General features: G+C 39.3%; 1 protein-coding gene across 1 annotated transcript in view; it reads left to right on the top strand.

Moving 5' to 3' along the window:
* The window catches only part of LOC104397254 (chromosome unknown open reading frame, human C9orf3), a 170,106-nt gene that overhangs the window by 77,199 nt on the left and 74,743 nt on the right, over positions 1-18,164 (top strand). The window contains exon 10 of the mRNA XM_010007203.1: positions 1,197-1,257. Coding sequence (XP_010005505.1) covers positions 1,197-1,257 — 61 coding nt within the window. The remainder of the gene's footprint in view (positions 1-1,196; positions 1,258-18,164) is intronic.

Raw genomic sequence — 18,164 nt, 5'->3', positions numbered from 1 at the left:
TGTGGTGTCAGAACAGTGCAACTCCTCTCAGCATCATAAGCTCATTTCAAAGCTGTGTTTTGAAATGAGCTGCTACTGGCTTTGAAAGAAATAAGATATTTTAAATGAAGGCACTACATAGCAGACGTAGTGCTATTATTTTACATGGATTTTTTTTTTTTCCTGAGGAAATCTCAGTCTTCAAATTCAGCTTAGTATCTGGGAAAAAAACAACAACAAAACAAGCTGGCACTGTGAGACTTTGTTTCTTATCCCTAGGTAAGACAAATTAAATGCACAAATAAGAGTATTTTTCCTTAGCTGCTAGCTCTGTTTCAGCATTACCATTTGCATGACCATGCACATCTCTTCTTCTCAGAATATTGACATTCATTGAGGGCTTACTCAAGTTCATTTTTCAGTGTTGGTACACTGCATGGATCATGTATTGTGTTTTTTAATTATTTAAGTTGGTTTCCCTGAAAGTTGTGAACACTTTAACAACAGTTGAAGTAAATGCAACAGATGTTGCTTACAAAAGTAAAATGGGAAATAGAATTACATGTGGTTATTTCAGTCCTACATGATGAACTATTTTCTTTTGTTGGGGCTTGAGACTATTCTGTGGCTTCACTGTGAATGTTACCAAGGTATAAAGAAAGTGCAGAGAAGATCAAACTGAAATTTATTAGATACTTGCTAACTTTGAGAATTAATATGCATCAGTGCCTTTTGCAACTCAGAAGTTTAAGGAAGTTTGTATTTAATTTCATTTTCTTTGATATTTTATCTTTGCATCTAGACTGCTTCTGCAATAAAATACTGTATTTTGATCTCTCCAGGCAAATTTACTTGCCTGTGATTTTTATTTTTTTTTTTCTGTAAAGGAAACAAACAACCTACTCAACAAGAAGCAGAGCACCTGTTCTTTACATGTTTCATAAAATTTACCATCTTACACATTGTCTCTCAATCCTCATAAGCACTTAATTTATCATACGAGTTTTAAGCACACAAGACCTGATCTGTTTGTTATTTGCTCATGTCACCTCTGATGGTACTATTCATTAGAAAACCAAGAATTTAGTACCAGTGCAGTACAACCAATACTTGGAATTAAGGGTTTTTCTCAGCTTCTAAAGGGTTAATTTTCCTGTGGAAAAATTGGTACTTTTATGTGCACTTCTAATTTATTTTTTTTTTATTTTTTTTTTAAGATCTGGGCTAACTGTAGAAAGTATCTTCCAGAATTGGCTTGACACTTCGGGAATACCAAAGGTAAATACAAAATACCAATTCCTAGTTCCTTCTGGAGTGTGGCATTTCTCATTACATTATATGTTATTTAAGTAATTACCTGAACTTCAGATAGGTATGGTTTAAAATAAACTGTTTTGACAGTGACTGCTTTCCACAGCTTTATATGGGTTTAGCTCTTACCAGTTGGAGGCTTTTGCTTCTACCATCATCTCAACAAACCCATGAAAGGGCAAATCTTACACAAGTTATCCTCTTGCTTAATATTGTAGTCACATGGAAATAAGCTTTATAATGTAGTGATGGACTCTACCAAATGTAAGGAGCATTGTTCACATTTGTCAGTATATTAAATACTTGAAAGCCATACTGACAGCAGTAACTAAATGTTAAATTATTTGTACTTAGATGCTTTGTGAATATTGTGACTTCCTCAAGGGCATGTCATATGAGGAGAGGCTGAGAGAACTGGGCTTCTTTAGTCTGAAAAAGAGAAGGCTCAGGAGAGATCTTACTGCTCTCTACAGCTACCTGAAGGGAGGTTGTAGAGAGGCTGGTGTTGGTCTGTTCTCCCAAGTAACTTGCAATAGGACAAGAGGAAAGGGGTTTAAGTTGTGCCAAGGGAGGTTTAGGTTGGATATTAGGAAAAAAATTCTTTACTGAAAGAGTGGTGAGGCATTGGAGTGGGCTGACCAGGGAGTCGCTGTCCCTGGAAGTGTTCAAGAAGCATTTAAAGCTTCAGGATATAGTTTAGTGGGTATGGTAATTGGATTATGGTTGGACTTGATGATCTTGAAGGTCCCTTCCAAACTTAATGACTCTGTGATTCTATGGGTAACATATTTCATTGGTGGTCCATCTCTGTTGCAGTTAGGACTGAGCATTATTTTTTCCTTTTAATACTGAAAGCTTTCAATATTTATGTTTTAAATTTTGTACACTGAAAATGCTTGTGTCTGTGCTATGTGGAGTCATGGAGTCACAGAGTGGTCAGGGTTGGAAGTGACCCCCTGGCTACAGCAAGATCATAGGTGTAGCTCACATAGGAACACATCCCAACAGCTTTGAACATCTCCAGAGGAGACTCCACAACTTCTCTGGGCAGCCTGTTCCAGCGTTCTTTTACTCAACAGGCTCTAATTACTCATTTTGGTCCAAAACTGGGGTTAGCTGAGGAGAGGTATCTGCATAAATCTTTCTAAAAAACAGTTTTATACAAAGTATGTTTTTATTAAGCACCTGGGGCTTACTTCCTAACTGATTTCCCCTAAACTGCCATCCCTTAGGTTGCTTGGGATTTATCTTACCTAGTGCTTGCGTTTGTTCCCACTTCTCATTAACATTTAGAAAACAACACTTTTAAGAGTTAGAATGATAAGTCCTAGTTTGTATGTGTAGAAGTGAAGAACACTTAGGCACTGCCATTGTTTGTCTCAGGATCAGCAATTAAACCAGTGACAATAATGCTCTTGATCCTCTCCCTTTCCCACCTGGGTGGGGAAAGAGGAGAGAGAATAGAAGGAAAGAGACTTTCTGGACTGAAAACTAAACTAGACAGCTTTAATTAAATGCTAGTGATAAGAAAATACGTACAAATGTATACAAGTATGTGCAGGAATATGCAAAACCCTATTGCCTCCCTGCACCCCCAGCACCTCCCACAGCATCTCTTGAGCTGCGAGCAGTTCTGAAGTATCCCAGAGCTGCCGGAGGGAGCGGCAGAGCAGGCAGGAGCTGAGGGGAGAGTGATGAGGGTCAGGAATGCACGAACCCACAGATCAATGGTGATGGATGGACGGAGTCCTCCTCAGACACCGGCCATGGACAGAAGAGAAGGGAAGGAGAAGCAGGAAGGAAGTTGTCTTCTGTGATCTCTGACCTTCCTCTGAGCTTACGTAGATATATAGAATGGAATATCTCTGGCCAGTTTTGCTGTCTGTCTAGTCCACTCCTCCCTATGGGAGGGCTGCAGATATGATTCCTTGCTCCTGTAGTGTCTGAGCTGCAGATTCAAAAAGTAGAGCAAAGTGACCTTCACGTCTCAGCAGTAACATAAACATTCCAGTGCTATCAGTCCACTAGCTGGAACACTTGCTGCTAGTTAAAAGAGAGTTATCTAAAGGAAAGAAAAAAAAAAAAAAATCAGTAAAAGGTAAATTGCTTCATCCTAGCTCAAACCAGGACAGGCAGCATGACTGAAGATCTGAGAAATGAGCATGTTTTCAGGTTGGATTGTCAAAGTAGCTGAAGAGCTCAAAATGATAAGCAGTGGTCACTGAACCAGAGCTGTACCCAAACACTGTGGTTGAGCTTCTTCCTCAACAGCTGTAGAGACGTCCTTGTCCACTGTTCTCTGTATGCTGTAAAAGGCTCTTTGGGAAGTTATGCCCTGAGATCAAAATGTTCGGAGACTAATATTTGAAGCTATAAAGTTGAGGTGGGGTTTGGTTTTTGCTGTAAAATTATTGAAAATAAAATTAGCTTCAATTGGAAGGGAGGAGAGGAAGAGGCAGTAAGTGTCATCATGCATCTTAATGTTAACTCATTTCTTAAAAAAGGAACTTGATTTTAATGTTATCTTTTGATCAAGGTTTTGTTTCTGATAGAAAATTCAATACTTTGTAGAACAGCTGTTTCAAGTATAGGAGAGAAACTGATGTTGCACAGCTGTAGTTGTAAGATGCTGAACTGGCTCTCTGAAATGAATGTTTTCTGGCATGTTAATTACACATATCTCTTTGAGGATGTACCTTACTAGTGTCTCACAATCAACTTTAAGATCACAAATAAGAAAGATAGGAACAGAATAAAGAATCTAAAGTAGTTTTCATGAATGTGAAAACTGAATTCTGTTTTCCTGAGTGTTTAACATAAGTTGTTAAGAACTAATAGTGAGTAGTTTCATTATACCCTGCAAGTATCTATTGGTTATGTAAGAGAAATATAACAAAAAATATTTCCACATCCAGCAGGATTGTAAATAATTGCAAATTGTCTTTGAAGACCAAAGAGATTTCCCTGATAGTTTGGCTGTAAAAAAAAATGTCAACAGGTACTAATACACTGTAGTGCTTCTTCTGAGAGTCAGCATGCTGACCTCTTCCCTCTGTCTTTCTCTTCCCTCAATAACCTTTTTGATGGTTTACCCTTACTGCCTTCAGCACTACTATGGCTCTTTTTGGAACTAGTTTTACACTGTATTGAAAGAACCAAAGTTGTTGACATTTAATGAATAGGTAATGTCGTTACCTCTGTGCTATATTAAATAATCTGGGGAACCCTTATTGCTGAAATCAATAATACAGTGATTGCTTGGTAGCTCTGAATAGATTAATATCTATAATCTAAACATTACTGCAGAACTATAAATAGACTAAATCTACTGATGCTCTACAGGATATTGAAACTCCCTTAAAAATATTCATGCTGCTCCCTGTATCTGTCTTCCAGCTCAGAGAGGTGGGTACCCGGAGAACAAGTGAACTTACTAGTAAAGACTGAGTCAGAGAAGGCATTAAGTACCTCTGTCTTTTCCTCGTGTTTTCACACTATGATTCCTCCCACGTCCAATAAAGGGTGGAGATTCTCCTTAGCCCTTGTTTTGTTGCTAATACATTTATAGAAAAACATTTAATCCTTTATGACAGTAGCCAGATTAAGCTCTGGCTGGGCTTTGGCCCTTATGATTTTCTCCCTGCATAGTCTTACAGCATCTCTAGTCCCCCTGATTGCTGCCCCTTCTTCCAAAGCCCATAAACTCTCCTTTTGTTCCTGAGTTCCAGTCAAAGCTCTGTGTTCAGCCAGGCTGGTCTTCTTCCCTGCCAGCTTCGTCTTTTGGCACATGGGAATGGCCTGAACCTGCGCCTTTAAGATTTCCTCTTGAAGAGTGGCCGTTCTTGCTGGACTCCTTTGCCCAAGAGACTGTGTCAACCAGTCTCCTAAACAGGCCCAAGTCTGCACTCCAGAAGCCCAGGGTAGCAGTTCTGCTGCTACCTTCTACACGCTTCAGGAACCTCCTAGACTGTTACTTCTCTGCTGTACTGTATTTCCAGAAGACATCTGGTAAGTTGCGAGTCCCCACAAAAACAAGGGCTAGTGATCTCAAGACTTCTTCTCCCAGATGCCTAGAGAATACTTTGTCTGCTGTTTCATCCTGGTTGGGTAGTCTGTAACAGACTCCCACCATGACATCTGCCTTGTTGGTCTTCCCCTTAATTTTACCCATAAACAGTCAACTCTATTGTCACTGTCATCAAGCTCTAGACAATCAAAACATGCCCTAACATAAAGGGCCACCTCACCACCTCTCCTGCCTTGCCTGTCTCTTCTGAAGTGTTTGTAGCCTCTCATTGCAGCCCTCCAGATGTGCAAGTCATCCTACCATGTTTCTCTGATAGCAACTGTATCAATAGCTTTCCTGCTGCCCAGTGGCTTCCAGCTCATTCTGTTTGTTGCCCATTCTGTGTGCATTGGTGTAGATGCACTTCAGGAAAAGCCATAATTCCTACCTGGCCATCCTCAAGGGTTTCTAACCCATCAATAACCCTTGGATCTTTGCTGTCTCATGGCTCTCCATCTCCTGCCTCCACTGGGCAGCAGACTGAAAGATACCATTCCACAAACACTGGTGTTCCACCCCCAGGCTTATCTCTAGTGAGCCCAGTTTTGTGCCCTTCCCCATCAAATCTAGTTTGAAGCTCTGTCAATCTTTTCCCCCCTTTCAGACAGGTGTACCCCATCTGTTGCCATCAGGCCTGGTGTCCTGTAAACTAACCCAGGCTTGAACCCAGGTATTGATCTGCTGGCTCTACTTGTTTATTCCTTCATCAATCCCCACAACCAACTGAGATTCTCATCCCTTAACCATTTGTCCCAAGGCCGTAAAGCTTTCATGAGGGTTGTTTGGGTTCTTTTATGCAAACACAATGTGGTGGTGTTAAATAAGGTGAAGCATATTACATTGTTGAAAATAGCTTTTATCAAATCAAGAAACCTTCATTATGTACTTCTGTCTCCGAGGTGACTCACCAGGAGATAGTAGCACCTTTTCATCATGTGCAATCAGTGAAGAATTAACACCACTAACTTCAGTCAATGAGTTAAAGTGGAAAGGAGTAGAATGAGAAGAATATAACAGCATTTAGGGCTGGAAAACATCTATGAAATCACCTAAGTCCCCCTCATCCCTGGTACTGCGTATTTGTTCTCTTTAAGTACAGTTTCTGTTGTGTCTTTCAGTCTATGTTATGTTTAATTAGAGATACAAGGCCATATGCTTTTTGAGTATGACTTTCTCAGTTCTGCACAGACTTGTTTTTGTGTTGTATTTCCCACTTATTCTTATCTGAATTTCTTATTCTGCACTAGATAATTAATGAAGTATGCTTAAAATCTTTCCCCATTTTGAACTCTCTTGTACACTGTTTAATTGAGAAGTATAAATAAACATTAGGTAGTCTCTGCATCTCATGAACTCCTACACATATACTTTTAACTCATGCCAGTTTCACCATTTTGTTTTGCCTCTGAAACGGCATTATTTCATAACGTGCTATTATTTACTGGTAAACTTGCTATCTGGGAAGTTCCTTGGGCATGTATTTCATTTGGAACGTTGTGTGATGAAAATTATCTTCTGCAGATTCATTCTTGAGTTTAAAAAAATTGGGGGGGGGGGTGTGGAATAATACAATGGGAAAGGGGGGGGGGGGGGGAGAAAAAAGAAAAGGAAAAAAAGAATAGTTGGCCTGCTCCTTCTTGATTTTTTCCTTTCTAACAGATCATTCTGTTTAATCTACAAGTCTTACATGATCACATAGCTGCAGGCACTATGATGAACACACCAGTTGTATCCTTTCCCTAGTCCCTTTTTCTACTTTATCCTCTTGTTAAAGCTTAATTCTTATCCACTGTTGTACCTTAAGAAGTATTTCCTGATTAAATTACTTCCATTTCTGGAAATGCACAGTCAAAATAAATCTTACAGTGGTAATTACTCATATATTCATAATATTTCTGGTTTGATAGTGTTTGAGTAGCTATTGGATTGTCCTTCTTGAAGAAGAAATGGATTGAAAAGGGAACTCATAGCAAAAATATTAAATTTTAGCTGAAATGTAATTTATAAACTGTTCTCAATCAATGCAAGTAATGCATTTCTGTGGTTTTGTAAATTTTAGGAGGATGTTGTAGCAGCAGCTCAAGTACTTAATATGATTTCTGATAAAGCAGTTTGTTGTTCAAGAATTTCCTGGCTTTTGCCCCAGTTAAAAGCTTTATAGATTTCCTGTTTCCTTTTACTAAGACAAGAATTCAGATGAAGGGATAGCTCAACAAGAGGCTGCATCACAGGGTAGACATATGATCAATTACTAACAAACTAACCTCATTCAAATATTTTTTAAAAGAATGCTCTTACTAAACTTCTAAATTACAGTTAGCAGTTGTTCATCCAAGTTTTAAAGAATGTACTAGAAAAAATTCATTATTTTTCTAAAGAAAAATCACTCGTATAGGGTTACAGCTTGAGTTTGTTAATTCTTGGTATTTCTTGTCATTGTTAGTCATGTCTTATCTTGCAGGTTTTCTGTTTGAATGTACACAACAGTTGCTTATTAGTGGATGGCAACATCAAGACAGCAGACACATGAAATCTTTATTGTTTGCTGACATATAGTAAATTTGTAGGCACTGGCAGGGAGAATGACCTGTTAAGTAGGAAAATCTCATTCAAGCTTGTGATTTGGGAAAAAATTGGGAAGGGGCTATGAACAGGTATAATTTTCTTACTTATTTAAGAAAGTTTAATAGTGCTCTGTTGTATTCATTTCAAAGTTGTCAATAAGTATTAGTCACAAGAATAAGATGCAGCCACCAAATAGTGAAGTTTGCTACTTACCCTTTGATTATATTTTTTTTATCTGAACATGGACTTATGTGTGTATTTTAACATTGACACACAGAATATAACTGATTGATAGTTGAATTCTAATAAGTTGAGATTTGAAAAATAATCTAAAGCAAAACATAACTGCAACTTTAAGATAATTATTTATTCTTGTATGTGGAAAACTTACTTGGAAAAACACATACTTCCCTTCAAGAAAAACAGTATTGTTTTGATATTAATAAGCTTTCAGATTGAAAGACAAGAAGATTTTTTCCAAGTCTTAAAGAATGTAAATAAGCATAGATCAACAATTCAAACTGATTAATGGATTCTCTAATTATAAAAAAAATAAGAAAAATGTTTTTGAATACACAGAATCAGAATCTCAGAATGTTAGGGCTTGGAAGGGACCTCTGAAGATCATCAAGTCCAACCCCCCTGCCAGAGCAGGACCACCTAGAGCAGATCACATAGAAATGCATCCAGACAGGTCTTGAAAGTCTCCAAAGAAGGAGACTCCACAACCTCTCTGGGCAGCCTGTTCCAGTGCTCTGTAATCCTCACAGGAAGTTATTCCTCATGTTGAAGTGAAACTTCCTATGTTCCAGCTTGCATCCATAGCCTCTCATTCTATCAAAGGGCATGACTTAAAAGAGATTGGCCCCTTCTTCTTGACACCCACCATTCATATATTTATATACATTAAGAAGATCCCCTCTCAGTCTTCTCCGCTCTAGACTAATCAGCCCCAGGTCTCTCAGCCTTTCCTCATAAGACAGGTGTTCTAGTCTGAATCATCCTCATAGCCTTTGCTTGGACTCTCTCAAGTAAATCCCTGTTCTCCTTGTACTGGGGAGCCCAGAACTGGACACAGTACTCCAGATGGAGTCTCACTAGGGCAGAGTGGAGGGGGAGGACAACCTCCCTCGACATGCTGGACACAGTCTTCTTAATGCACCCAGGACACCACTGGCCTTCTTGGCCACAAGGGCACATTGCTGGCCCATAACCAGTCCACCAGGACTCCAAGGTCCTTCATGGAGCAGCTTTCTAGCAAGTAGGCTCCTAATCTGTACTGGTGCATGTTTTTGTTTCTTCCCAGGTGCAGGACTCTACATGACTCATTAATGCTGTGTTTTTTCTCAAATTAGCAGTTGCCTTGTCAACTTGACATCCCATTTTCTCAGAAGACTTTGGAAAACACAAAAACGTAATACAAGCAACATGCATACTACTCTAGGGTGTGTAAATGTCAGATGAGTCACGAAGAGAAACAAATTAAGAGGAATTGCACAGACAGACTTTGTCTCTATGTTGTTAACTCTTTGAAAGATGTTTTAGATAAGGACTTTTCATCTGAAAGCCTTTCTAGAAAATTCAAATTATATGGAGAATTTTGTAATTTTGGGGACGCAAACTATCAAATAAGTTACGTGTGTTATTATTTAAATATATCCTATGTTTTATCTAAGGAAGGTTATTGGCATAAATAATGTTGTCATTTTTGTAGCCATTCCTATAAATTGTACTTAAGATACTGCTAAACAAGATGCAACGGTAGTACATTTTTGTTTATTGAATAGTTTAAAAAATTATGAAAATTGCTTATATAAAATGATACATCATTAAATGTCAGTAAGGACCCAAATTTATTTCAGAGCTCTTCAAGTTCAGGCATGGCTTAGAGTATTGATATAGTTTTGTAGGGTTTGTGGTTTCTTCTGCATTTAATATGATTGCTGATTTCAGGAGAAAAACACAGTCAAGATCAGTATAGCATTGTTATGAGTTATTGCATTATCACATTCTAAAACTCAAAAAAATGCTGCCTCACCAGTTTAGACACCCATGTAGTGCTGAGTAACTTGGTGTCTTGGTTTAATGTAGATGTTCATTTTTAACTGTTAGATTTGAAAGTATTTGCCATAACACTTCAGTGCCTCTGTTGTTCTGATTTCTAAAAGTGAAGTGTAAAATAGTTTTAGGAGTCTTAATTTAGCCATTAATTAAATAATTCAGAAAAATATGCTTTTGAGATTCTCAGCTGGGACCATGACTCCACATTAAGGTTGAAGGGGATACCTCACTGGATTTAGTTTAATGACCTGCTAAAACATTGACTTGCCTCTCCAGATTTTCACAGATGTCTGTTTTCCTTCAGGCTACCTTTCAGTAAGTATTGTATGTGTCCAGCTCAGTGGTGTATGTGTCCAGACATGCAGTGGTAGTAGTATAGTAAATCTGCATGTGTAATAGTTTGGTCAAGAACTTGAAGTGCATTTGAAACAAATGTTCAGTTTCTGAAGTAATTGTGGACTGAATTCCACATATTTGTTCATTAGAATATCTTTTAAGTTTAATAAATCACAAGCAGTCATTCTGGTTCCCTTTTCCTATTAATTGCATTGCTGAACACAAAAGCTGTGTTATGTGCAGAATGACTGAGCTTATCCCTACTAGAAAGGAGTTATGTTTGGTATCTAAAGAACAATAACAGTTTGCTGCCTGGCTGATCAATGCTGGATCAAGTTCACATTCCGAAGCTCCCACTCTCCCACCTACATGTGCAGGAGATAAAACACAGCAAAGAGTGGGAGGTCAAGTTGTCTTTTACACAGAAATGTTGAACTGAGACTGGCCTAATAAAGACACAGCTGTGCTTGCATAGCAATAAACATTGATTTTAATCCATCGCTTGTAAAAACATCCTAAGAAAAGCACAGAAGGTAGCAACTAGTTAATGTTTAGCCTGCCCATTGCTTTCTTTACCCAGTGGAAATAATCCATAGGGGTTTAAAATACTTTTTCTGCTGCCTTGCAAGAAAATGCACCTCAGGTGATGCAGTTGATATGCCAGAGGGATGGGATGCCATCCAGAAGGATCTGGACAAGCTGAAGAAAGTGGATCCAGGTGAACCTCATGAAATCAAACAAGACCAAGTGCATGGTCCTGCACATGGCCTGGGGCAACCAGAGATACCAGTACAGGCTGGGGGAAGACATGCTAGAGAGCAGCATTGGACATGGGATACAAAATAATGAAAAGTCAAGTGCTACTTTATAATTTTTGAGATTTTTTTTTTAGTGCAGGATAGAGAGTTGGGCATGAAGCTGAGTTTAAAATTCTGTATTTTTAACAAGTTGCCACCTTCTCTTCCCACTGGTCAAGGTTTTTTAAAAGAAAAACACATTTTATTTCGTAGAAAATGTCCATGTTTTCTAGGCTTATAGAAAGACATGCTTGTGACTGGAAGTAATGAGTATGTGGGGAAGATGTATTTCATGCACATGTGTAACTTCATACCATGTCTCTGAAGTCCATGTAGGCTTCTGTAATGCTGACCCAAAAAACTGTGACCTCCTGATTCACCCAGTGATCCATTCAGGAATCCAAGCGTGTTCAGATCCTGCTGTTGCATTCCCACCTGGCCAGAGTTGGGGGTGGAAGATCTTGCTTTTGAACCCAGTGCTTTTTTCACACATTCTGCAAAAACACTGAGCTGCTGAAGTACTTCTAGAGAGCAGATAGACGGGGGGGAAAAAAATAAATTAAAAAAAAATGTAATGGTCTTCATTTTTCATTCTCCATCAGTTTGCTGTCTTCCACAAAAGTTGGTAAGAGCAATGTCGAGATCTTTCTGGGTTTATGTTGCCTCCATCCTTTTTTTGTTTAGCAGCTCCTTACAGACAAACTGAACATGTATATGATTATTACCTTATACTTAATCATGGAGGAAAAAGTGATTCTTCTAAAACTCATTACACCCCCCTGAGAAAGGATTGTTATTCCAGGATGCTTTCAGTTATTCTGTCTACTCACTTCTCAGCCCACAGTGAAATTTAAATGCTGAAATGAAGATATCTGGAGAAAGACAGGCTTGAAAAGTCTTATCAGCTGACAAAGCTATTGGTCAATACAAAAAAGAGTAGTAAAGGTCATGATTCAGCTTATGTTTTTTATCCTTAGCTTATGGTCTAAAAGTATTTCATGGCCAGGGCACTAAAGGACTTTTGCCTTAAATATGTTTTTTCACTAGAACTGTTGAAAAGATTTTTGATTGCTTCAAGGGAGCAGTGAGACTCAGAAGTCAGTACCTGTGAAAGGTGTATTTTATTTCTTCAAGAAATACAGTCTGCATAATTTCCTTTGAGTCTCTTTTTACTGGAAAAGCAAGCAAAATGCTGCTTCTCACGTCAGTGGTTCAGGACTGTTCAGTATCCATGTTCAGGCATGTTTTTCTTTTGTTTTTCTCTGTAATTTGAAAAATTGTAATTTGAAAAAACTGTAAATCGAAAAAAACCACCAAACAACCCAACAAAAAAACAACCAAACAAAAACCCAAACCCCACAACATTACAAAGATCTCTAAAATCCTATGTATTTTGACCAGCCAGCAACTATCCACTACCTACCAAGCTCTTCTGGGTGAAGCCAAAGTAAATTTTTTAGAGCATTCTATGTCAAAGAAACTTGAGCCCTAGTCTTTCTTCTCTCGGTTCAAAATGTCTGTATCCAAATTACTTATTCAAGGACCACTTCTTGCAAGCACAGGATCAGAGCGTCCCAATGGTTAGGAAATCTAGTAAGGGAGCAAGGAGACCTGCGTGGTTAAAAAAGGAACTGCTGGGCAAACTCAAGTGGAAAAGGAAAATCTACAGATCATGGAAGGAAGGGCTGGTCACTTGGGAGGAATATAGGACTGTTGTCAGAGGATGAAGGGAGGCAACTAGGAAAGCTAAGGCCTCCTTGGAACTTAACCTTGCAAGTCAAACTCAAGTGGAAAAGGAAAATCTACAGATCATGGAAGGAAGGGCTGGTCACTTGGGAGGAATATAGGACTGTTGTCAGAGGATGAAGGGAGGCAACTAGGAAAGCTAAGGCCTCCTTGGAACTTAACCTTGCAAGTCAGGTTAAGGATAATAGAAAGGGCTTTTTCAAGTACATAGCTAGCAAAACTAGCAATAGAGGCAATATTGGCCCATTGAGGAATGAGGTGGGAGCCCTGGTGACAGAGGATATAAAGAAGGCAGAGGTGCTGAATGCCTTCTTTGCCTCTGTCTTCACTCCTGCAGGGTCTCCCTATGAGCCCCAGATTCATATAGCCCCAGAAGAAGTCAAGATAGAGGAAGAGTTTGACATGGTAGATGAGGATTGGGTTAGGGATCAGTTGAGTAATCTGGACATCCATAAATCAATGGGTCCAGATGGAATGCACCCAAGGGTGCTGAGGGAGCTGGCGGAGGTCATTGCTAGGCCACTCTCCATCATCTTCAGTAAGTCATGGGCAACAGGTGAGGTGCCTGAGGACTGGAGGATAGCAAATGTCACTCCAGTCTACAAGAAGGGCAAGAAGGAGGACCCGGGTAACTATAGACCGGTCAGCCTCACCTCCATCCCTGGAAAGGTGATGGAACAACTTGTTCTTGTGACTATCTCCAGGCACATCAAGGACATGGGGGTCATCAAGAGCAGTCAGCATGGTTTTATCAAGGGTAAATCATGTTTGACTAACCTCATAGCCTTCTATGAGGAAATTACTAGGTGGATAGATGATGGTAGAGCGGTAGATGTGGTTTATCTTGATTTCAGTAAAGCATTTGACACCGTCTCCCACAGCATCCTTGTAGAAAAGTTGATCAGGTATGGGTTTGGTGATCAGGAAGTGAGGTGGATTAGGAACTGGTTGAAAGGAAGGAGTCAGAGAGTTGTAGTCAATGGGGCAGAATCTGGTTGGAGGTGTGTGACTAGTGGAGTCCCACAGGGGTCGGTACTGGGACCGGTGTTGTTCAACATCTTCATCAACGACCTGGATGAGGGTATAGAATGTACCCTCAGCAAGTTTGCTGATGACACTAAGCTGGGAGGAGTGGCTGACACACCAGAAGGCTGTGCTGCCATTCAGAGAGACTTAGATAGGTTGGAGAGTTGGGCGGGGAGAAACATGATGAAATTCAACAAGGGGAAGTGCAGAGTTTTACATTTGGGGAAGAACAACACCATGTCCCAGTACAGGTTGGGGGCTGAACTGCTGGAGAGTAGTGTAGGTGAAAGAGACCTGGGGGTCCTGGTAGACAGGAGGATGACCATGAGCCAGCAATGTGCCCTTGTGGCCAAGAAGGCCAATGGCATCCTGGGGTGTATTAGAAAGGGTGTGGTTAGTAGGTCAAGAGAGGTTCTCCTCCCCCTCTATTCTGCATTGGTGAGGCCACATCTGGAGTATTGTGTCCAGTTCTGGGCCCCTCAGTTCAAGAAGGACAGGGAACTGCTTGAAAGAGTCCAGCGCAGAGCTACGAAGATGATTAAGGGAGTGGAACATCTCCCTTATGAGGAAAGGCTGAGGGAGCTGGGTCTCTTTAGCTTGGAGAAAAGGAGACTGAGGGGTGACCTCATCAATGTTTACAAATATGTAAGGGGTGAGTGTCAGGGAGATGGAGTTAGGCTTTTCTCAGTGATGACCAGTGATAGGACAAGGGGTAATGGGTGTAAATTGGAGCATAGGAGGTTCAAGGTGAATATCTGAAAAAAATTTTTTACTGTGAGAGTGACAGAGCCCTGGAACAGGCTGCCCAGGGAGGTTGTGGAGTCTCCTTCACTGGAGACATTCAAAACCCACCTGGATATGTTCCTGTGTGATGTACTCTAGGTGGCCCTGCTCTGGCAGGGGGATTGGACTAGATGATCTTTTGAGGTCCCTTCCAACCCCTAAGATTCTATGATTCTATGACTTAAAAATTGACAGAGCATGGGGCAAACATGAAATCAGAAACTTTATTTTCACACATTACTGTATTAACAAGTGTTATATCCTTTATTTTCACTGAAAGGGTTGTCAGACACTGGAACAGGCTGCCCAGGGCTATGGTGGAGTCACCATCCCTGAGGGTATTTAAAAGACATGTAGACGTGGTGTTTAGGGACATGGTTTAGTGGAGGACTTGGCAGTGTGTTACATGAATGGTTGAACTTGATGAGCTGAAGGGTCTTTTCCAGCCTAACTGACTCTATGATTCTCTAACTCTGTCATCTTTTAAATATTATCTTGCTACTTTTAAAGGAAGGTGCTGTAATTTGCAGTCTGGACTGTGTTGAAAGTTTACTGCACATAGGAATATTTTTCAAGCAGAAAAGCCTAAATATAAACACAATAGTATGCTTTTCCAGTTATTCCAGAGACACCTGTATAGTAGTGAGAACATCTGGTGAAATCAGGAGAGTAAAGAATGTGCATTTTAGCATACTATAAAAGTATCGTTGTAATATAGATAATATAATGCAAGATTATATTAAAAGTATATATAATTAGCTTTTGCATACTCTTATTAAATAATAAGTAGTAGGTGTATTAGTTAGAGATCCTGTGGTCAGAGGTACTTACTTTCTCCAGAAGGCAGAGTTGCAGATGTATTTGCATTACCTCTTTGAAAAATATATTCCTACTGCAGTATTTGAAAGTCATGTTGCAGTTTAGTGAAAGTACATTCTCAAAGTAGTGGTTTCAACAGGTTTTTGTCTGTTAGAAGTGAAGATATTTTCAGGACTGGTAAGTTTGACTTGAATATGTCTCTATTGGGGTGTTAACATTGAATAATACCAGACACAGAATGCTGATACGAGAAGGGTGTTTACACCACCACAGAGACTCTTGGAGGAATTAGGATATTTGGATTTATGGTATCAGTATAAATAACCATCTTTCCAAAAACACAGATCATGTCGAAACAACTTGATTTTTTGTCTCAATGAATAAAGCTGTTCCCATGAAAACTGCAAAAATTCGGTTGGAGGACTTGCTGTTCTTACAGAAACACATTCTTGGCTGAATTTCTTTTTCAGTAATTCTGGTCTGCCACTGATACCCTTCTTGATGTGATGTGCATGCACAAGCCATCCTGCCACTTTCCATTGTAGCCCACTGCCTCCTTAGGCTCTTTGCCAAATTCTGATAAAGAAGTATTTTAAAATCCTTGCAATTTTTGCCCTTAGGGAATATAGTCAAATGTTTCAAGCCATTATTAATCCTATTTTGAGCTACTGGGTAAAATATTTTTCTGTATTTTTGTTTTCTGATCCTTTTTTACAACAAGTGGGAAGCCAAGTCTCTTCTGCTGAAGCAGTTTTCAGGTCATACAGACTATTTTGAGAGCAGATTGTATTCTCAGTTACCAAGTAAATTCATTTTCCAGCTGAAACTAGTGTTCTTTTTAACCTACAAGTCTTCTGTATCTTGCATTTTATCACACTTGCTTTAAATTTTCCTCTACTGACATTACAGAGGTGATGGCATCACCCTTAAAAAGCAGGCAGTATCTTTCTACTACCACAAAAAGAAACTAGTGGCAGTCCATTTTTGTTTTGTGTGATAGTGGACGGTGTAGGAAGCTACAAAATTGCAACTTGTGAAGTTAGCTACATCCTCTGTGAGAAAACATGACATAATGATAAAATCTTAAGTCTTTTCTGTGTGCTTAGTGGTGTCTACATAGATCTGAATGTATAAAGTCGATAGCAATTCCTGTTGAGTTTCCTTCACTGCTGTGCAGCTACTAACAGGAACAGAGGAGCTATCTCTGAGTTTTAACACACCGTGTTTGCCTGTTCAGGGAGTTTCATCCCAAATCGGCCTCAGGGTGTGCAGGTCTGAAAAATCAATGTCTCATGTAACTTTATTTCCCATACTTTTCTCCAAGCATTTGATAGCAGAGGAATTGTAACCCTTTAAGGGATTTGAAGTATAAATCTGTTTCATCATTTCCATAATTTATTTACTATAATTTCTTCTGCAACACCTACTCTGTTAACCAACCCAAGGGAATATTGTTTTGGTAGTTGCATTCGCGTTTGTCATTAACATATTTTTTTGTTCCTATTCTTCTTTGTTCTCTTTGAACTATGCTCAGTTCAGTTTTCTTCTTTCAAACATACACAATTCAAGAGCCGATTTATAGGAGCTTTCAGAACTACCATTTTGTAGAAAATTTGTTGTGGCTGTCCCAAAATAAAAACACATTGTTGATGCAGGTTTTAAGTAGATCTATTGCCAATGTAAAAGAAAAATCTATAGCAAGGTTTTCTACTGTGATATCTCAATTAAGATCTTTGTGTAATGCTTCATAGTGAAGTTGCTTCTGCTTAAAGCATTGGCTTTGATCTAAAGCTTTTGATCGTGAAAGAAGGATGTGGCACTAAAACAAAAAGGGTAGGAGAGAGGTTTTTTTCTTATTTAAGTGATGAAACTGAAGGGATACTATCAAGGTTTAGTATGCACTAATTGGACCTACCTTTATGTAAATAAATCTTTTTGCAAAGTACATCTAACTGTATATATATGAGAGGCTTTACTCAAACTTGTGGTTTAAATACCCATATTCTTATACAAGAGCACAAATTTTCTTTTGAAGCTTTCAGAAAATTGTCATATATAGCACAGAGTATAAATTATTTTTAAAATACTGAAAATACCTTACTTGCATAATTTTAACTTTACAGAGTGTGATGCAGTCTATCCTTTATTGTCTCTCATTTTAAATACAAAGCACTTAAAAAGATCATAGCTTAGTATTCAGATTTTGCATGGCTGACGTTACCTGTGTTTCTTCCATCTTGATGGAGTTCGAATATCTTCATCAGGTGTGCAGGAACATCTGTTGGAGTCCCACGCCTAAATTTAATCACCTGTTTGCAGTCTCTTGTTGAATAAAGCATTTCTCTGGGGCCTCAGTAAAGGGTTGGTGTGCTGTCATACGAATATAAAGCTGCTTTGGTTCTTGTTTTGAAGATGCATTTCAGACCGACCCTCCAAGGTAATTGAATAGTTGTGCTGGGAGAAATCTTGAAGCACTTAATCGTGATGATACTGTCCTGAACGCGCCCCATTAGCCCATTCCTCTCGCTGTAAGGACCTGTGACAGCATCGTTACAGGAAGGTTAACAGGAAAGCGTTTTTCATAGCAACGGCCTTAACAGCAGAGCGTCTATGAGAACGAGACAGCGAGCCCGTATCGAGCGTGCCTGCCGGGGCAGAAGGGCCGCCCCGTCGGA

Source organism: Chaetura pelagica, unplaced genomic scaffold (genome assembly GCF_000747805.2).
Source record: "Chaetura pelagica isolate M959 unplaced genomic scaffold, ChaPel_1.0 scaffold40, whole genome shotgun sequence".
Lineage (NCBI taxonomy): Eukaryota > Metazoa > Chordata > Aves > Apodiformes > Apodidae > Chaetura > Chaetura pelagica.
This window is presented reverse-complemented; position numbering and strand designations above follow the sequence as displayed.